Genomic DNA, 22456 nt, shown 5'->3' with positions numbered 1-22456 from the left:
GACCATGCCCCACTCCAGCTATTTTGGTATAAGGTAAGTTCATAATATACCCATGAAGCTAAAATGATTGTTATTAATTTTAAAACAGTGAGAGCAAAACATATATATGTAAGCAATTTGAAGTTCAGTTTCGATTCATAAAAAGAATTACTTTTCCTAAAGGGTATGTTGAGTTAGTTAGTTCAAGACTTGACTTTATGTCTGTAAAATTAATCAGATCTCTGGATATTTAAACAAAGTCTTTAGCATAGATAACATGTAATATATTATATTTCTTAGACCTACAGTTTGTTATACTATCTACTTTTTAAACATTTACCAATTCATGCATTTGAATTTAAAACAGAATATACTATAGCATTTGAAATGTTGTCAGTGAATGCTAAAGTTCACCTATAAAGGAGTGATAGTTTTGACTAATATTATAGAACACAGTAATGCATATGGGGAAAATCTGAGTTATTACCTATGAGTTATTCCACATTACAGTGAAAAACCATGTTTTTATTCATCTTAATGCAGAGTGGTTTTACTGGATATTATAAAAGTCATACTTTTTTTTTCTATAAATTTATTTATTTTGATGGGAGGCTAATTACAATATTGTATTGGTTTTGCCATACATCAACATGAATCCGCCACAGGCATAGACGTGTTCCCCATCCTGAACCCCCCTCCCACCTCCCTCCCTGTATCATCCCTCTGGGTCATCCCAGTATACCAGCCCCAAGCATCCTGTATCCTGCACCAAACCTGGACTGGTGATTCTTTTCATATATGATCTTATATATGTTTCAATGCCATTCTCCCAAATCATCCCACCCTCTCCCTCTCCCACAGAGTCCAAAAGACTGTTCTATACATCTGTGTCTCTTTTGCTGTCTCGTATACAAGGTTATCATTACCATCTTTCTAAATTGCATATATATGCATTAGTATACTGTATTGGTGTTTTTCTTTCTGGCTTACTTCACTCTGTATAATAGGCTCCAGTTACATACACCTTATTAGAAGTGATTCAAATGTATTATTTTTAATGGCTGAATAATACTCCGTTGTGTATATGTACCACAGCTTTCTTATCCATTCATCTGCTGATGGACATCTAGGTTGCTTCCATGTCCTGGCTATTATAAACAGTGCTGCGATGAACATTGGGGTACACGTGTCTCTTTCAATTCTAGTTTCCTTGGTGTGTATGCCCAGCAGTGGGATTGCTGGGTCATATGGCAGTTCTATTTCCAGTTTTTTAAGGAATCTCCACACTGTTCTCCATAGTGGCTGGACTAGTTTGCATTCCAAATGTTGCAGGTGTTCTTGGACTAATTGGTTGCTTTGCCAGATGACAAACAACTGGTATAGGCCCCACTTAGATTGCCTCTTGTGCAAATGAGGATTCATTACATTGTATATAAACAACAGCTATAGTCCTGTATTGCCTAAATGTTCTGGAAAAAATTGTCAGGGAAGAGAGAATTTTGTCAGAACCTGGGTATCCCAGGACTAAATCTAGAATGTGAGCATCATTTTCCATTTGCTATGGCAGAACAAAGGGTAAAAACTGTTACTTTAGAGTGTCGAATGGCTGTATTAGAATGTGACCCTGCCTATATCATGCTCTTAAAATGTGAACTTCTAGGTTCATTTGTGGCCATATGGCAGTATTTAATGCATTTCCGAATGCCTGTAAAACAAATAACCATGAAGCCATTTCAACACTATTATTAAAAATCCTCTTGTTCTGCCTTTTAATACTAATTAGATTCTGTAAATAATTTATTTTATAATGTATTCCTTAGATTCATTTCAGTTCAGTTCAGTCACTCAGTCATGTCCAGCTCTTTGCAACCCCATGAATCGCAGTACGCCAGGCCTCCCTGTCCATCACCAACTCCCAGAGTTCACTCAGACTCACATCCATTGAGTCCGTGATGCCATCCACCCATCTCATCCTCTGTCGTCCCCTTCTCCTCTTGCCCCCAATCCCTCCCAGCATCAGAGTCTTTCCCATGAGTCAACTCTTCGCATGAGGTGGCCAAAGTACTGGAGTTTCAGCTTTAGCACCAGGCCTTCCAGCGAACACCCAGAACTGATCTCCTTTAGGATGGACTGGAATGCAATATTACTCAGCCATAAAAATGAATGAATTTTAGTCAAATCAAGTGATGTGGATAACCTAAGAGCCTGTTATACAGAGTGAAGTAAGTCAGAAAGAAAAGAACAAATATAGTATATTAAAGCACAGTTTGTTCTCTGTGAGTCTGTTTCTGTTTTGCTCTATGCATTCATATGCTTTATTTTTTAGATTCCACATATAAGTGAAAACACACACAGTATTTATCTTCATCAGTGTGACATTTTTCACTAAGCATAATATTCTCTAGATCCATCCACATTGCTGAAAAATGGCAGAATTTAATTCCTTTTTATGGCTGAATAATATTCCATTGCATATATACACACCATATCTTTTTTATCCATTCATCTGTTGGTGGGCATTTGGGTTGCTTCCACACCTGACAATTGTAAATGATGCTGCTATGAACATTGGGGTACATACATCTTTTTGAATTAGTGTTTTTTTTTTTTTGTTTTCTTCAGATATATAACCAGAAGTGGGATTGCTGGGTCATATGGTAGTTGTATTTTTAATTTTTGTGGAAATTCCATGCTGCTTCCCATAGTGGCTGAACCAATTTACACTCTCACCACCAGTATACTAGGGTTCCCTTTTCTCCACATCATTGCCAACATTTATGTGTTGTCTTTTGGCTATAGCCATTCTGATAGGTAAAAGTTGATCTCTCATGATGGTTTTGATCTGAATTCCCCTGATGATTAACAAGTTGGAGCATCTTTTTATATTTCCATTGTCTAGCTATATGTTTACTTTGAAGAAATGTCTATTAATGTGCTCTGTCCATTTTTAACTTTTTTATATTGAATTGTATGAGTTTTTAATTTATTTTGGGTATTCCCCTTATCAGACATATCTTTTGCAAATATCCTCTCCCATTCAATAGTTTGTCTTTTCATTTTGTCTATAGTTTGATTCACCGTGCAAAAGCTTTTAAGTTTGATTAGATCTGATTTGTTTATTTTTGCCTATGTTTGCTATATCTGAGAAGGCATATCCAAAAAAATATTTCTAAGGCCTCAGACTGTATTGCCTATGTTTTCTCCTAGTTTTATGGTTTCTAGTTTTACATTTAAGCCTTTAATCTCTATTTTGTGTTTAGTTTTGTATCGTGAGTGAGTGAAAGTCACTCAGTTGTGTTCAACTCTTTGCAACCCCATGGACTATACAGTCCATGGAATTCTCCAGGCCAGAATACTGGAGTGGATAGTCTTTCCCTTCTCCAGGGGATCTCCCCAACCCAGGGATCTAACCCAGGTCCCCTGTATTTCAGTGGATTCTTTACCAGCTGAGCCACCAGGGAAAACCTATTTTTGTATATGGTATGAGGAAATGTTCTAATCTTGTTGTTTTAAGTGTAGCTGCCCAGTTTTTCCAGAGCTATTTGTTGAAAGACTCTCTTTCCCCCATTTTATATTCTTGCCTCCTTTGTCATAGATTAGGTGACCTCATGTGTGTAGGTTTATCTCTGGGGTCTCTACTCCATTCCATTGATCTGTGTCTGTTTTTGTGCCAATACCATACTGTTTTGACTACTGTAGCTTTGTAGTATAGTCTGAACATAGGGCACATACATTCAGCTTTGTTCTCCATGTCTGTGCCTCTGTTCCTGCCCTGCAAATAGGTTTATCAGCACCATTTTTCTAGATTCCATATATATGCATTAATATATGATATTTTTCTCTTTTTTACTCACTTCACTCTGTATGACAGGCTCTAGGTTCATCCACATCCCTACTAATAACCCAATTTCATTCCTTTTTATGACTGAATAATATTCCGTTGTGTATATGTACCACATCGTTATCTATTCATCTGTCAGTGGACATCTAGGTTGCTTCCATGTCCAGGCTATTGTAAACAGTGCTGTGATGAACACTGGGGTACATGTGTCTTTTTAAGTTGTGGTTTTCTTAGGGTATATGGCCTATATTGGGATTGCTGGATCATATGGGAATTCTATGTTTAGTTTTTTAAGGTATTGCCATACTATTCTCCACACTGGCTGTACCAATTTAGATTCCAACCAGCAGTGTAAGAGAGTTCCCTTTTCTCCACATCCTCTCCAGCATTTATTGTTTGTAGATTTTTTGATGATGGCCATTTTGGCTGGTATGAACTGGTACCTCATTGTAGTTTTGATTAGTATTTCTCTGATAATTAGTGATGTTGAGCACCATTTCTTGTGTTTATTGGCCATCTATATTCCTTCTTTGGGGAAATGTCTATTTAGATCTTCTGCCTATTATTTTATTTTATCTTTTTAAATATTGAACTCCATGAGCTGTTTGTATTTTTGGAGATTAACCCTTTGTCCACTGCTTTGTTTGTAAATATTTTGTCCCATTCTGAGGTTTGTCTTTTTGTCTTGCTTATGGTTTCCTTTGCTGTGCAAAAGTTTTTAAGTTTAGTTGGATCCCAGTTGTTTATTTTGTTTTTATTTTCATTATTTCAGGAGGTGGTTCAAAAAAGATCTTGCTGTGATTTATGTCAAAGAGTGTTTTTCCTTTGTTTTCCTCCAAGAGTTTTATAGTATCCAAGAGTTTTATAGTCTTACATTTAGGTCTTTAATTCATTTTGAGTTTACTTTATGTATGATATTAGGTAGTATTCTAATTTTATTCTTTTATGTGTACCTGTCTAGATTTCCCAGCACCACTTATTGAAGAGGCTGTCTTTTCTCCATTGTATATTCTTACTTTTTTTTGTCATAGACTAGGTGATTTTAGGTCCATGGGTTTATGTCTGGGCTTTCTATCCTGTACCTGTTATATTTCTGTGTTTGTGCCAGTACCATACTGTTTTGATTACTGTAGCTTTTTAGTAAAGTTTGAAGTCAGGAAGCCTGATTCCTCCTGCTCCATTTTGCTTTCTCAAGATTACTTTGGCTGTTTGGGGTCTTATGTGTTTCCATACAAACTGTAAGATTTTTTTGTTCCAATTCTGTGGAAACTGCCATGGCAATTTGATAGAAATTGCAGTGAATTTGTAGATTGCTTTGGGTGGCTCAGATGGTAAAGCATCTGTCTACAATGTGGGAGACCCGGGTTTGATCCCTGAATTGGGAAGGTCCCCTGGAGAAGGAAATGGCAATCCACTCCAGGACTATTGCCTGGAAAATCCCAGGGACAGAGGAGCCTGGTAGGCTATAGTCCATGGGGTTGCAGAGTCAGACACAACTGAGCGACTTCACTTTCACTTTTGAGTAGTATATTTATCTTTACTATATTGATTCTTTCAGTCCAAGAACATGGTATATTTCTCCGTTTGTGTCCTGTTTGATTTCTTTCATCAGAGTTTTATAGTTTTCTAAGAACAGGTCTTTTGCTTCCTTAAGTACATTTATTCTTAAGTATTTTATTCTTTTGACTGGGAGACCTCACTCCAGTTAATATTCCCTGGGGCGTGATGTTCTCTGTTAGTCCAGTGGTTCTGACTCAGTTCTCCCACCTCAGGAGCTCAGGCCTGATCTCTGGCCCATGAAGTGGGATCTTGCAAGTCACAGGTCATGCAAAAAAAAAAAAAAAAAAGGAGCAGGACAATACAAATAATTACAAATTAAATTAAGAAAACTAACAGATATATTCAGAAAAATAAGAATCTATATAAAACAAGTACTGGAGGGTAAAACTAAGCTCACACCCCCAGTAGCAAAGAAGAAAAAATATCATTAATGATCATAAAGAAGGGAGCATAACAATAATAAAAATAATGAAATGAATTCAGAAAATTAACAGATATTTTATTAAAAATAAGAAGAATATATACAAAAGAACCACCGAAGGGTAAAACAGAACTCGATAATGGCAAAGAACAAAAAAACCCCAAACAAAGCAAAACAACAACAAAAGAAACAAAAAGACAGAAAAACCTCAGCTGTGAGGGGCAGGGCTTAGGCAGGGGCTGGGTTTATGTGGAGGCTAGCTTTAGGCAGGGGCAGGGTCCTGATTCAGGACCCACACTACTGGAAAAGGCCCTGGTTGGGGGTTGGGGCTTCGGTTCAGTCTAGCTGAGGGGGCCTCTGCAGTCTCTCCTGCCTTAGGATGTGGAGGATCACATCTGGGGCCCCAGGAGTCTCCCTGGGGCCGAGTGGGTAGAATTACAGGCAGGTTCCCAAATCCTCTGAACTTCAAGTGACTCTTGCCCCAGGGCTTGGCTCTTCCTTCTACTCCCTTCCTCTCATACCCATAGGACCTACACACACAGAGTAGGTCCTGTAGGGTGGAAGGCACCTTGAAGGTCAGAGAGGTCCCCAGGGGTGGAGAGCCAGGCCCAGGGCCTTAGGAGACTCCTTTGGGCTCAGTGGGCAAGGGAACAGCAGGCACTTCTCCTGACCCCTGAGGGCTCCCAGTTTGGCTTGCGTCCTTCTCCTTCCCACTCCCTCTCACACCCCCAGTACCCACGTGGGCAGAGAGGTCCCTGAAGGGCATAGGACCAGGCTTGGGGCCTGTGCAAGCTCCCTGGGGCCAAGTGGGCAGGAGGGAATGCCAAGAACATTCCCCCCTCCCCATCCTCCAACCTCTGAAGGTCCTTCCTACTCCCTGTTAACCTCCTGGAGGCAAGCATGCCTTTCCTGGTGTTCCCAGTCACCCGTCAGCCACACCAGTCCTGTCTGGCCTCCACTTTTCCTCCCCTCTTTGCTCCCATTCACATACTACCTGATTGCTTAGTGGTTCCCCCATCTGCCTAGTTTTCAGAGGCCCCCCACCAACATCTTGTGAGTATCCTAGTTGCAGGGTAACAGAAACTCCATATGTTCCCTCTCAGTAATTTTGGCTCTGCCCCTAATACATACATACATACATACATACATACATGTGTGTGTATATATATATATATTTTTTTTTTTTTTTCAGGGAGCTCCTGCTGTAAACTACCCCTACCCCTGTTGTTCAAAAATCCCTGATTCTTAGCAGAGAGAATTCAGAAAAATAGTATACTATGTCTTGGTCAATTGGGGGAATATGTGTAGTCCATCTCCTGATCATTTTGTAGTAACTAAAAGGTTCAGAGCTTGTGCTGTGAATTGTGACTTCAGTAGACTGGACCGAGAGTGGGCCCCTAACTTCACTTCTGTAATGTGTCATGAGATAATAAACCAGATATAGTGCACTGCAGAAGGTATGAAGACATGATGTTTCCAATTTATTACGTGTACTTGCTTTTCAAAAATATTTGATTCATTAAATGTTAAAAGGTACGATGAAAACGTGTTAGAAGTAGCAGTTCCTTTTAAGAAAAGAAGTAGTATTTCAGGTGTGGGAAGGAACATATATGTTAGGTTACATGGTCCATGGTTTCATGGTCTCCTGGTAACAAGTTAGGAGAGTTGAGTTAAGTGTAGAGTTTAGGGCCCATCTAAATGCAGGTCCCGGTTTTTCAGGCTTGGTTGGACACTCTTCTTAATTTCAGTTATCTGTAAAATGAGGACACCGTTCAGAACAGTTACAAGGACCACATGAGACGACATGTGTGAAACCCTTGCCAGCACCTCTCCAGGTCCTCCTACCACCACCTCAGAGGGGAAACAGCTGGTCAGTGTCACGTTCCCCGCACAGTAAGCTAGCACATATTATTGTTTGGCATTTTAAGTAAATCGCCACTTATAATGAATTTTGTGGTTTTCTCCTAAGTTTTAAAACACTAATTCAGCTCCCTATCTTAATAAAACCATAAAAGGAATACGGAGGGAGGAGGGAGGGGGGTTCAGGATGGGGAACACGTGTATACCTGTGGCGGATTCATGTTGATGTGTGGCAAAATCAATACAATATTGTAAAGTAATTAACCCCCAATTAAAATAAATAAATTTATTTTTAAAAGTTTGATTTTATTTAAATTTGAATGAGACTTTCTATCTTTTGCAGCAGGAACTATATAGGTATGAATCATGAACATACTATGCATGACTGACATTGAAATAAGATCAGTTTATATGGTATCTTTTTTTTTTCCTGGCCACATTCTGTAGCATGCAGGATCTTAGTTCCCCAACCAGGGAACAACCCAGGCCCTTGACAGAACATAGATTCCTAACCACTGAACCACCAGGGAATTCCCATCTATGATCTCTTTTTAACGGAAATTTGTTTTAATAAAATTGTCAATATAAATATGTGTTGCATTTTTTGTGAATAGTTAAGTGTAGTATTTTCAGTGTGCTAATCTGAAAGACTGAGGAAGAATGCTTTATATGGCTAAGATTTGCCATGAAGTTAGTAGTTATTAATGTCTAATGAAGAAAATTTTTAAAGATATATATTTGGATTTTTATTTTTGTTTTCCTAAAATTACTAATGGCTAAATACATATTTTGGGATGGGGAATATAAAAAACAGTGATGATTTGATAAGGTAGAAAAGGAGGAATAAAAATGATCATACCTAGGATTAGCTGCAGTTGTTCAGGAAATCAAGGGGGTTTGCAAGTGTTACAGTCAGACTCCCATCATTGTGAAACCTTAAATTTCTTTCTTCTCCCCAGTCCTAACCCATGTGATCACTCACATCTCAGTAATACTGCCAGAGCACCCAGAGTGCTGAACTGGTCATGCAATCCTGACTTGTCATGGCATAACAGCAGCAGATAACCTTGAGAGACTGTCTTTAGTCTAGGTGATGGGGTTGGGAATTGCCCTTTAAACTGAACAGAAGTAACAGATTAAGGGAAAATACAGTGAAAGGATTAGTATTCAGACAATGTAAAGAGCATATACAAATCAATAAGAGAAGAGAAACTTGGGAAACAAACAGAAAATTCACCAAAGAAGGGCAGCACCTCATCAGCATTTAGATAAACACAAAATAAAACAAAATCACAATGGTAAAATGGAAAAGTTTGATTATAGTGTTGATCAAGGGATAGAAAAGTGGATTCTCTTCTGGTTAGAGTGCAAATTGATTCAGCTCCTTTAACATGTATTTGTTAAAATTGCAAATATGTGTATCAAAGGGCCCAGCTACTTAATTTCTCCTTATTTACACTAAAAGACCTCTTGCACTATGCACAGTGAGGCACACACACACACACACACATATTCACTGTTTGAATACATATATTCACTGCAGCATCATTTAATATCATCATAAGTTGAAAGAAAACTAGGTCCCTATCAAGAGAGAAGTGTATGCATGCATACAGAACAGGCAGCGGAACATGTAGTACTGTTCAATGGTGGTCATTAAAAATGAGCTATAATGTGTATTGATAAGAAATAATCTCCAAAGCAGACAGAATAAAAATTGTAAACCAGACTTATAATGTGTCACCATTTATTTAAAAAGAGGGAAAGAAAGCATGAGGTAGCACTATAGATTTTCTACAATAGTAGCTCTCAAAGTGTTTTATTTTGGAAATGATCCTCAGTACGGCACACATTTCATATCTAGACTGAGTGAACCCTTACTACATGCAGTACTCTGAAATTTTTCTATCCTATTTTATTCCATGCCATTCTTTTCCACTTTTCAAAAGCTGGTCCTGGCTCATTAAACTGATTCAGGGCTCAACCATAGTTTGGAAAATATTGCTCTGAATGTACACACTGAAGTATGTAAATAGACAGAAAAGTAACTGAAAGGCAACATGCCAAATTGGTATCAGAGGTTACCTCTGGGGAGAAGGCTGATGGATGCTGGTTCCAGGGGTTCTAGAGTCTCTTCTGTGATACTTAGGTTGTTGTACATTTGTTTGCTTATTTTATAATAGGCATCTGTAAATATACATTTTAAAATGTACTTTTTAGAGAGTAAGAAACCAAAGCTATTTTCAAAACTCAAGGAATTACTGGGATTGAGAGAGTAGTGGCCAAGGGTCTTAAAGAAAAATTATCATTACCATCTTTCTAAATTCCACATATATGCATTAGTATACTGTATTGGTATTTTTCTTTCTGGCTTACTTGAGGGATGGTATGGGGAGGGAGGGGGGGGTTCAGGATGGGGAACACGTGTATACCTGTGGTGGATTCATGTATGGCAAAACCAATACAATATTGTGAAGTAATTAACCTCCAATTAAAATAAATAAATCTATATTAAAAAAAAGAATTGTTGCACTGCATATTGAGTAGTACAGAAGGCAGGCATTCTAGCTAACTATTTCTGTTTTATATCTATGGCCACAGATATAAAACATCAACTAAACTGCATAAGTTTTAGATATCAATCTAGACAAAAAAATAATTACAGGGGTGGTGTGGGGAGGGAGATGAGAGAGAGGTTCAAAAGGGAGGGGATATATGTATACCTATGGCTGATTCATGTTGAGGTTTGACAGAGAACAGCAAAATTCTGTAAAGCAATTATCCTTCAGTAAAAAATAAATTAATTAAAAATAAAACTATAAAAAATCAAAAAATAAATATATTTAAAAAGAATAATTATTTCTGCAAAGAGACATTACTGGACAAAATATAATGTATGTATACTTGGCCATCTCTGCAGACTAAAGCAGATATGTCCAGTTCTGTTTTCTATTTCAGAACTACCTTAATTATTTCTGGTTTATCTTTACATTTTTACACTAAGGGTAATTTATTAAGCCTCATTTGAAAGGTCAGGTAACTCATGTTTACAAGAAGTTAGACAGAGTTCCTAGAGGAGGTAGATCCTTTAAATTTCAAACATTTAAATGGTATTAAATGTAGATGAATTAGAACTAGATGATTTCTTGTGTGAATTTCTCAACACAGTAAAAGAACCCATAGTAGTTTGTTTCCTAAATATACATTTTCATATGCTAATTATAAGACAAATTGAATCTTTTAATGGGCACATTAAATTTTCTCTATAAATGTTTTGAAAATAAATTTTTAGGGTAAAATATGTAAGCCTTCTCAGAAAGCACTTATATAAGAATGATTTTTCAAAATCTTAGCTGTTGCTAAGTAATGATTGTGTTCACATTTAATTTCATCTACTCAGGGTTTCATTGAGGTAAAAAAAAGAAGGTCTTTGGAAATTTTCTTTAAAAATGAGAATTTAGGAAGAAAAGCATTATTTTAGAAAGCATGCTACAGGTTGCAGCAAGGAAGGGAAAGAACAGGAAGATGGGAGAGAGGATAGTATACATCCACCTATCTGGTCTTTCTTCTGTTTTGGATCTGAGGTTGAGAGGAAGCAGAGGGGACCTTGTGACTAATATGGAGGTTAAGACCTTTCCTTTAAATAGCTTTACATTCCTTGAAGTTAAGAGTGGGACTTGTGCCTGTGACATGTGAATCTGGGAAAGTGGCTTATATACAATTTGGCACCAAGCTAGCCTAGGATTGTGAAAGTGATGTGGCTGTATGATGAGAACTCAGAATAAATTATAAATGTGTCTTATTGAGACCTGAAGGGAGGTGAAAATTATAATTTGTAACAATTTTCAAACTCTTGATTATATTACAAATTATAATTTATTAGTTTTTTTGTTTGCTTTGTAAGATTGCCTATTCAGTATTTGCATTTTGGTAGTTTTAATAAAATTAGTTTTATTTGCTATAATGAATTTTAAATTTTAAAGTGTGATAGTCTCTTAACTGCACATTATCTGAAGCCTACCTTTTCAGTGGACACAGTATACGAGACACCACTGACTGCTAGTGGCAGCCTGGTGTAATTGCAAGCAATTTTCCAAGTGATAGTCTTCCAGATGTTATCAATAACATCATCATGTTACCTTAGGGGTCTGAGAAGTAGGAGGAGGGAATTATGCATCCAATGTCATAAAATATTGAAGTTTTACAAACTCTCTACATACTGTTTCATTAGTAGGACGAGGGCTTTTGCTTTGTTATTTTTCTCCCTGAATTTTACCCCATTTTTCCATTAATACGGTGTTTGAAGGGGAAAACCAGGGTCTTCACTAACTGCAGATTTTTTTTTACCTACAGCATCTGCAGGAATTGCTGTGTCACAGAGGAAAGTACGTCAGATCAGTGATCCTATTCAGCAGATCCTAATCCAGCTGCACAAAGTCATCTACATCACTCAGGTAAGTGTGCCAGCTTTTTATTTCTTTTTCATCTTAAGTACAAGTTTGGTGCTAATATTGCCAAAGAACTCCTTTGAGACACCCTTAGAATCCACTCCTGTGCATGTTCTCTGGGTTGCTACTAATATGGAATAACAAAATCTTGCAGTTTTTTTTTTTTTTAATGTATAAGCTATTTCCTCTTTGGTAATGATGTGTACCAGTTCCCCTGGATCATATTGAGATATGACCCTTGTTCTTGACTTAAAGCTCACTATTGTGGATCTTAAGAGGAATGAGTATCTCTTTTAAAGATATTAGCCCTCATTTGTCCTAGGTGAGGTTAGTATAAAGTTTTGAAGCAAAAGAAGGCTTGTCTTCTCAGATGCAGGGTTTAAAGCTACTTCCACTGGCAATGATAGTTCAGAGTGAGTTGAGTTTCAAATAGTCAGTTTTAACTGGGTCCAACAACATGTCCCTACTTGGGGTTTTAGTATTCTAATCTTTTTTTTTTAACTTTTGCATGAGAAATTTGGTGAAATGAGCATTCAGCTGACACTGTAACTCAGCAGTCTACTCAATTAGATTCCTGTTTGATTATTAGCTATACCAGTGCTGTGATAGCAAGAAGTATATTCTGTTAGGGCTGTCATGGAATCTTTCTGGCTCTTAGACTATTATTTGAGCTGACAGTTAAAGAACCCAAGCCTGTCATTGTCTCTGTAAATGCTCCAGTACATCAGAAGGACCCACCTACCCCACCATCCTTGTGGTCTTCATACTGCGTGATCATCAAATGTAGCAGTCACTCAAGCTTCCATGCTGCTCCCTTCAGTTGGCTCTTCATCCAGACAACAGTGATGCACTGCAGCAGCACTGCATACTGTGAATCACTAGCATCTTGTGTCCTCTTGGCAAACAACCTAGCAGTGGGCTTAGTTTCAAGGGTACAATTAAACCAGTTTTCAAATACCGTCTGTGTGGCTCCTCCTGGACAATCCTGGAACCAAATGTTTCACTAATAGTCTAGTCAGGGAACAGAAACCACAATGATTTCAACAGGGATGGTTTCACTTAAATACTTATGTAAGAATTACTCATAATAACAGGGTATCATCTACTGAGGTGGAGAAGGCACTCTAGTATTCTTGCTTGGGAAATCCCATGGATGGAGAAGTCTGGTGGGCTACAGTCCATGGGGTCGTGAGGAGTCAGACACAACTGACGTGACTTAGCAGCAGCATCTACTGAGGAGGGGAAGAGAAATTTAAAGACTATAAGAGCAGATAAGGAAGTCACTATTTATAGGGCTAAGGAAGAGCACCCAAGAAAGGAACAAAATGAAAGAGGACACCCTGTCCTGGGCTGAGGTTCAGACCTCACTGGAAAAACCAGAGAAATGTTCTGAGGTTCTGTGCTTTGGATCTGCTGGAAAGCAGCATGTAAGGACAACATGCTAGGAACTGCCCTCCGTGGGACCAGGTGAGGTACCAGAGGTAGGTTCTGCTCCATGGAACTCTTCAGAAAGCTGGTTGCAGGGTTGGTGCCACTGAATCTGGTTGAGGGTTAGCACCACTTGAAGTTCCCTTCCCCGCTGAACTGCTGCCGAACTAAGGTAAGGCAGGAGCATCACTGGAACCAGAAAGACAGGCTTCATCCTCCACTAGTGCCCTCTTCTGATAGATCTGAACATCCAGCCAGCTGACAAGGGACATATGTTTCAGTATCACAAACAGGGCAGTGAAGGTGGATTTGGAACTGAGAGTAAACAAACTGACAACTGGCGCAGTTAGCCTGGGGGCTGCGTAAGGGAATCCCTTATTTGGAACCTGCCAATCTCCAGCTTCTCACTGTTCCTCCTTTGACTTCTGCCCATCCCGGGAGTAGCCTGGCTCTTATCTATCATGTTTGAATTGTCTTTTATGGTTTTTTTTTTGTTTGTTCATTTTAAAACTAAATCTGGTATTCTTTCCAGTTACCCTGAGGGCCAGCCTTCTGAGACTGAAGAGTCTACCTTTTTCTCCATTTTCTGCTGCCAACCTTTCCCTTATGCAACCCCAAAAAACTGTCTACCTGATTGAATGAAAGTAGGTGAAAGGGCACAAGGACATATGATGGGGAAAGAAAATTGGTTAATAAGTCAAAATATAGTCTGACATATCTCTATTGAGTAAAGGTGTTATATTCAAAAACACATTTCCATTTAAATAATGATATAAAGATGTGGGAAAGTATTTTTAACTGTAGTGTTATGGAAATAACTTCAAATAGCTTCTTGCTTACCTTAACAATTCACTACCAAATTGAGATAAAATATCCTTTGAAATTTAATTTACATATGCCTGTCTTGATCATTTGTATATATTAATAATAAAAAACTTTTTAAAATACTTTTTAAAAGTTTTTTATTATTAATGTATAAAAATGATCAAGATAGGACAACTTGGAAGAAATGGACAAATTCTTAGAAAAGTACAACTTTCCAAAACTGAACCAGGAAGAAATAGATAATCTTAACAGACCCATCATACAAGCACTGAAATTGAAACTGTAATCAGAAGTCTTCCAGCAACAAAAGCCCAGGTCCAGAATTCAGCTGAATTCTACCAAAACTTTAGAGAAGAGCTAAAATCTATCCTACTCAAACTCTTCCAGAAAATTGCAGAGGAAGGTAAACTTTCAAACTCACTCTATGAGGCCATCATCACCGTAATAACAAAACCTGACAAAGATGCCACAAAAAAATAAAGAAAACTACAGGCCAATATCAGTGATGAACATAGATGCAAAAATCCTTAACAAAATTCTAGCAATCAGAATCCAACAATACATTAAAAAGATCATACATAGTACAGTGACCAAGTGGGCTTTATCTCAGGGATGCAAGGGTTCTTCAATATCTGCAAATCAATCAGTGTAATACACCAGATTAACAAATGGAAAAATAAAAGCCATATGATTATCTCAGTAGATGCAGAGAAAGTCTTTGACAAAATTCAACATCCACTTATGATAAAAACCCTCCAGAAAGCAGGAATAGAAGGAACATACCACAACATAATGAAAGCTATATATGACAAACCCACAGCAAACATTATCCTCAATGGTGAAAAATTGAAAGCATTTCCCCTAAAGTCAGGAACAAGACAAGGGTGCCCACGTTCACCACTACTATTCAACATAGTTTTGGAAGTTTTGCCCACAGCAATCAGAGCAGAAAAAGAAAGAAAAGAATCCAAATTGGAAAAGAAGAAGTAATAATCTCATTGTTTGCAGATGACATGATCCTCTACATGGAAAACCCTGAAGACTCCACCAGAAAATTACTAGAGCTAATCAATGAATATAGTAAAGTTGCAGGATATAAAATCAACACACAGAAATCCCTTGCATTCCTATACACTAATAATGAGAAAATAGAAAGAGAAATTAAGGAAACAGTTCCATTCACCATTGCAACGAAAAGAATAAAATACTTAGGAATATATCTAGCTAAAGAAACAAAAGTCATATATATATATGTGTGTGTATATATATATATATATATATATATATATATAAACTATAAAACACTGGTGAAAGAAATCAAAGAGAACACTAATAGATGGAGAAGTATACCATGTTCATGGATCAGAAGAATCAATATAGTGAAAATGAGTGTACTACCGAAAGCAATCTATAGATTCAATGCCATCCCTATCAAGCTACCAACGGTATTTTTCACTGAGCTAGAACAAATAATTTCACAATTTGTTTGGAAATACATAAAACCTTGAATAGCCAAAGCAATCTTGAGAAAGAAGAATGGAACTGGAGGAATCAACCTGCCTGACTTTGGGCTCTACTACAAAGCCACAGTCATCAAGACAGTATGGTACTGGCACAAAGACAGAAATATAGATTAGTAGAACAAAATAGAAGCCCAGAGATAAACCCACGCACCTATGGACACCTTATCTTTGACAAAGGAGACAAGAATATACAACGGAGAAAAGACAATCTCTTTAACAAGTGGTGCTGGGAAAACTGGTCAACCACTTGTAAAAGACTGAAACTAGAACACTTTCTAACACCATACACAAAAATAAACTCAAAGTGGATTAAAGATCTAAATGTAAGACCAGAAACTATAAAACTCCTAGAGGAGAACATAGGCAAAACACTCTCTGACATAAATCACAGCAGGATCCTCTATGATCCATCTCCCAGAATATTGGAAATAAAAGCAAAAATAAGCAAATGGGACCTAATCAAACTTAAAAGCTCCTGTACAACAAAAGAAACTATAAGCAAGGTGAAAAGGCAGCCTTCAGATTAGGAGAAAATAATAGCAAATGAAGCAACTGACAAAGAATTAATCTCAAAAGTATGCAAGCAACTCCTGCAGCTCAATTCCAGAAAGATAAACAACCCAATCAAAAAATAGGCCAAAGACCTAAACAGACATTTCTCCAAAGAAGACATATGTATGGCTAATGAACACATGAAAAAATGTTCAACATCACTCATTATCAGAGAAATGCAATCAAAACCGCAGTGAGGTACCATTTCATGCCAGTCAGAATGGCTGTGATCCAAAAGTCTACAAGCAATAAATGCTGGAGAGGGTGTGGAGAAAAGGGAACCCTCTTACACTGTTGGTGGGAATGCAAACTAGTATAGCCACTATGGAGAACAGTGTGGAGATTCCTTTAAAAACTGGAAATAGAACTGCCATATGACCCAGCAATCCCACTGCTGGGCATACACACCGAGGAAACCAGAATTGAAAGAGACATGTGTACCCCAATGTTCATCACAACACTGATTACAATAGCCAGGACATGGAAGCAACCTAGATGTCCATCAGCAGATGAAGGGATAAGAAAGCTGTGGTACATATACACAAATGAGTATTACTTTGCCATTAAAAAGAATACATTTGAATCAGTGCTAATGAGGTGGATGAAACTGGAACCTCTTATTCAGAGTGAAGTAAGCCAGAAAGAAATACAGTGATACAGCATACTAATGCATATATATGGAATCTAGAAAGATGGTAATGATAACCCTGTATGTGAGACAGCAAAAGAGACACAGATGTATAGAACAGTCTTTTGGACTCTGTGGGAGAGGGCAAGGGTGGGATGATTTGGGAGAATGGCACTGAAACATGTAAAATATCATGTGAAATGAATCGCCAGTTCAGGTTCGATGCATCATACAGGATGCTCGGGGCTGGTGCACTGGGATGACCCAGAGGGATGGTATGGGGAGGGAAGTGGGAGAGGGGTTCAGGATGGTGAATACTTGTACACCCATGGCGGATTCATGTTGATGTATGGCAAAACCAATAGAATATTGTAAAGTAAAAAAATAATAAATAAATCAAATTTCATGTTTAAATAAGTAAATAAATGGGTATATTTTATTTCTTTCTGGATTCCAAAGTATTTTAAAGCAAGAATGAAACAATTATTAACACCTAATTAATATGCTCTTATACTGCCAGCATAATAAATTATTTCATATTTTTGGCAAAATGGCATTCCTTGCTGCAAATTCAGATATAACCATGGTGATTGTAAAAATGTTTTTCCAGAATACTTTGAAGTTTATGACTTTGTATGTAGTAAGGAATGATTCCTCTTTGGGAAACTAAATTACAGTGCTCATTAAACTTAATGCCTTTCAAATAAAGGAGATAAATATAAGGCTAAACATTACACTCACATATTCACCAAAGTTTGAAGACCAGGATCAGTTTTTTCTCTCTGGTAATTGCAAAGTAAAACTTCTGAAAGTAAAACTGAATTGACAAAGCAAACAAAAAACCCTTCTTGTTCATGTATTTATGTACTAGGCTCTCAAACTCTCATAGACTTATGCTGTGATAGCACTCTGAATTTCAGAGCCAGGTCCCTTCTGACAACCAACAAGTGACTTTAAATGGGAAACTGCTTACTTTTGGCTTGTGGTGACCTTTCCTACTCAATTTCCATGGAGACAAATCTGTGGAAACAGTCTAAAAGCAGCTATTTTAAGAGACACAATGTTAGAATCCTTATCCTGCCTCCAGTGATTTTTCATCTGTTTTCGTCAAAAATGAGATAGTAATCTTAAGACCAGTGAGCTGAGAATGAAATCAGTGGTTCACTTCCATTGCTGTAAACGAAAATTGATCTTTAAGCAATTAAGGTGACTGAAATACATGTGTTAGCACGAGTCTTCATGTGTTATTGCTTAGGTAGAAACTTTGCAGCCAATGTAAGATTTGGATTTAACTCTATAGTTAAAATTTGATTGTTGTGTTAAATAAATGCTTTGAAAATCAGCATATTGCAACTTTTAAAAAAAGGGACATCTGTCTCCTAGAGAGTAGACTGTTAGTTTGGTTGGAGCTCCTTTAGATTGTCATCTTAGCAACAATACTTGTTGCCAGAAGAACATAGAGATGTGGTCAGAAATAGCAATGAGCTGTCCTCAGATGAAAAGTGCAGGACTAAAAAAGGAGAGACATTACTTTGCCGACTAAGGTCTGTCTAGTCAAGGCTATGGTTTTTTCTGGTGGTCATGTATGGATGTGAGAGTTGGACTGTGAAGAAGGCTGAGCGCCGAAGAATTGATGCGTTTGAACTGTGGTGTTGGAGAAGACTCTTGAGAGTCCCTTGGACTGCAAGGAGATCCAACCAGTCCATTCTGAAGGAGATCAGCCCTGGGATTTCTTTGGAAGGAATGATGCTAAAGCTGAAGCTCCAGTACTTTGGCCACCTCATGCGAAGAGTTGACTCATTGGAAAAGACTCTGATGCTTGGAGAGATTGGGGGCAGGAGGAGAAGGGGACGACCCAGGATGAGATGGCTGGATGGCATCACGGACTCGATGGACGTGAGTCTGAGTGTACTCTGGGAGATGGTGATGGACAGGGAGGCCTGGCGTGTTGCGATTCATGGGGTCGCAAAGAGTTGGACACGACTGAGCGACTAAACTGAACTGAACTGAACTGTCATACTGTTTTTTTCCAGCAGTGGTGATGGATGAAGTTAGATCCATCTGTACCCTCTCATCTGGATTTTTTGGTTCCTAGGGGCAAGGATGACAGATTAGATAGAATTTATGGCAATCTGTGTTTCTCAAGTGGACTCAGGTTTTCAGGGTTTGTAAACTCTTAAGGCAAATTGATGGGGAAAAAATGGAAACTGTGACAGGCTTTATTTTGGGGTCCAGAATCACTGTGGATGAGACTGCAGCCATGAAATTACAAGATGCTTGCTCCCTGAAACAAAAGCTATGACAAACCTGGACAGTGTATTAAAAAGCAGAGACATAAGTTTGCCAACAAAAGCCAACATAGTCAAAGCTATGGTTTTTCCAGTAGTCAGGTACAGATGTGCGAGTTGATGCTTTCAAAGTGTAGTGCAAGAGAAGACTCTTGAAAGTCCCTTGGACAGCAAGGAGATCAAAACAGTCAATCCAAAAGGAAATGAACTCTGAATATTCATTGGAAGGACTGATGCTGAAGCTGAAACTCCAATAATTTGGCCACCTGATGCAAAGAGCCAACTCATTGGAAAAGACCCAGATGCTGGAAAGATTGAGGGCAAGAAGAGAAGGGGGCAACAGAAGATAAGATGGTTGGATGGTATTATCGACTCAATGGACATGAATTTGAGCAAGCTCTGGGAGATACTGAAAGACAAGGAAGCCAAGATAGTGCTTCAGTCCATGCAGTCACAAAGAGTCAGACATGACTGAGCGACTGAACAAAAAGAGAATTTTACATTCTGTGTATTTATTTTGATGATATGTTGAACAGTTTAGTGAAATCTCCTTTTAAACAGTAATATGTCAAATCACTTTTTTTCAATAGAAAAGATACTATTTGAGTCACTATCAAAGCAGATCCTGTGGGCTACTGAAAGGTTGTTGTTGAGCCATGAAAGATGACAGGATTCTTGGCCTCTGGAGGAGAGGAATTCAATCCAGGGTCAGTGACGAGGCTTGATCGCTCAGAGCTTTTGTGTAATAAAGTTTTCAGTTCAGTTCAGTTCAGTAACTTAGTCGTGTCCGACTTTTTGCGACCCCATGAATTGCAGCAAACCAGGCCTCCCTGTCCATAACCAACTCCCGGAGTTCACTCAGACTCACGTCCATCGAGTCAGAGATGCCATCCAGCCATCTCATCCTCTTTTATCCCCTTCTCCTCCTGTCCCCAATCCCTTCCAGCATCAGGGTCTTTTCCAATGAGTCAACTCTTCACATGAGGTGGCCAAAGTACTGGAGTTTCAGCTTTAGCATCAGTCCTTCCAAAGAAATCCCAGGGTTGATTTTCAGAATGGACTGGTTGGATCTCCGTGCAGTCCAAGGGACTCTGAAGTCTTCTCCAACACCACAGTTCAAAAGCATCAATTCTTCAGCACTCAGCTTTCTTCACAGTCCAACTTTCACATCCATACATGACCACTGGAAAAACCATAGCCTTGACTAGATGGACCTTAGTCGGCAAAGTAATGTCTCTGCTTTTGAATATGCTATCTAGGTTGGTCATAACTTTTCTTCCAAGGAGTAAGCATCTTTTAATTTCATGGCTGCAGTCACCATCTGCAGTGATTTTGGAGCCCAAAAATATAAAGTCTGACACTGTTTCTATTGTTTCCCCATCTATTTCCCATAAAGTGATGGGACCGGACGCCATGATCTTCGCTTTCTGAATGTTGAGCTTTAAGCCAGCTTTTTCACTCTCCACTTTCACTTTCATCAAGGGGCTTTTTAGCTCCTCTTCACTTTCTGCCATAAGGGTGGTGTCATCTGCATATCTGAGGTTATTGTTATTTCTCCTGGCAATCTTGATTCCAGCTTGTGTTTCTTCCAGTCCAGCGTTTCTCATGATGTACTCTGCATACAAGTTAAATAAGCAGGGTGATAATATACAGACTTGATGTACTCCTTTTCCTATTTGGAACCAGTCTGTTGTTCCATGTCCAGTTCTAACTGTTGCTTCCTGACCTGCATACAGATTTCTCAAGAGGCAGGTCAGGTGGTCTAGTATTTCCATCTCTTTCAAAATTTTCCACACGTTATTGTGATCCACACAGTCAAAGGCTTTGGCATAGTCAATAAAGCAGAAATAGATGTTTTTCTAGAACTCTCTTGCTTTTTCCATGATCCAGCGGATGTTGGCAATCTTATCTCTGGTTTCTCTGCCTTTTTTAGAGCCAGCTTGAACATGAGGAAGTTCACGGTTCACGTATTGCTGAAGCCTGGCTTGGAGAATTTTGAGCATTACTTTACTAGCATGCAAGATGAGTGCATTGTCAGGTAGTTTGAGCATTCTTTGGCATTGCCTTTCTTTGGGATTGGAATGAAAACTGACCTTTTCCAGTCTTGTGGCCACTGCTGAGTTTTCCAAATTTGCTGGCATATTGAGTGCAGCACTTTCCAGCATCATATTCTAGGATTTGAAATAGCTCCACTGGAATTCCATCACCTCCACTAGCTTTGTTCGTAGTGATGCTTTCGAAGGCCCACTTGACTTCACATTCCAGGATGTCTGGCTCTAGATGAGTGATCACAGCATCTTGATTATCCGGGTCTTGAAGATCTTTTTTGTACAGTTCTTCTGTGTATTCTTGCCACCTCTTCTTAATATCTTCTGCTTTTGTTAGGTCCATACCATTTCTGTCCTTTATTGAGCCCATCTTTGCATGAAATAATCCCTTGGTATCTCTAATTTTCTTGAAGAGATCGCTAGTCTTTCCCATTCTGTTCTTTTCCTCTATTTCTTTGCATTGATCGCTGAAGAAGGCTTTCTTATCTCTTCTTGCTATTCTCTGGAACTCTGCATTTAGATGCTTATATCTTTCCTTTTCTCCTTTGCTTTTTGCCTCTCTTCTTTTCACAGCTATTAGTAAGGCCTCCCCAGACAGCCATTTTGCTTTTTTGCATTTCTTTTCCATGGGGATGGTCTTGATCCCTATCTCCTGTACAATGTCACCAACCTCATTCCATAGTTCATCAGGCACTCTATCTATCAGATCTAGGCCCTTAAATCTATTTCTCACTTCCACTGTATAATCAGAAGGGATTTGATTTAGGTCATACCTGAATGGTCTAGCGGTTTTCCCTACTTTCTTCAATTTAAGTCTGAATTTGGTAATAAGGAGTTAATGATCTGAGCCACAGTCAGCTCCTGGTCTTGTTTTTGTTGACTGTATAGAGCATCTCCATCTTTGGCTGCAAAGAATATAATCAATCTGATTTTAGTGTTGACCATCTGGTGATGTCCATGTGTAGAGTCTTCTCTTGTGTTGTTGGAAGAGGGTGTTTGCTATGACCAGGGCATTTTCTTGGTAAAACTCTATTAGTCTTTGCCCTGCTTCATTC

General features: G+C 38.4%; 1 protein-coding gene across 2 annotated transcripts in view; it reads left to right on the top strand.

Moving 5' to 3' along the window:
• NEK10 (NIMA related kinase 10) overlaps nucleotides 1-22456 on the top strand; it is a 278135-nt gene that overhangs the window by 203574 nt on the left and 52105 nt on the right. For both annotated transcript variants that reach the window (XM_069561142.1, XM_069561143.1), the window contains exon 31: nucleotides 12015-12115. In XM_069561142.1, the coding sequence (XP_069417243.1) occupies nucleotides 12015-12115 (101 nt within the window). The remainder of the gene's footprint in view (nucleotides 1-12014; nucleotides 12116-22456) is intronic.

Source organism: Ovis canadensis, chromosome 19, assembly GCF_042477335.2.
Source record: "Ovis canadensis isolate MfBH-ARS-UI-01 breed Bighorn chromosome 19, ARS-UI_OviCan_v2, whole genome shotgun sequence".
Lineage (NCBI taxonomy): Eukaryota > Metazoa > Chordata > Mammalia > Artiodactyla > Bovidae > Ovis > Ovis canadensis.
The sequence above is the reverse complement of the archived record's forward strand: the minus strand, read 5'-3'. Positions and strand labels throughout refer to the sequence as shown.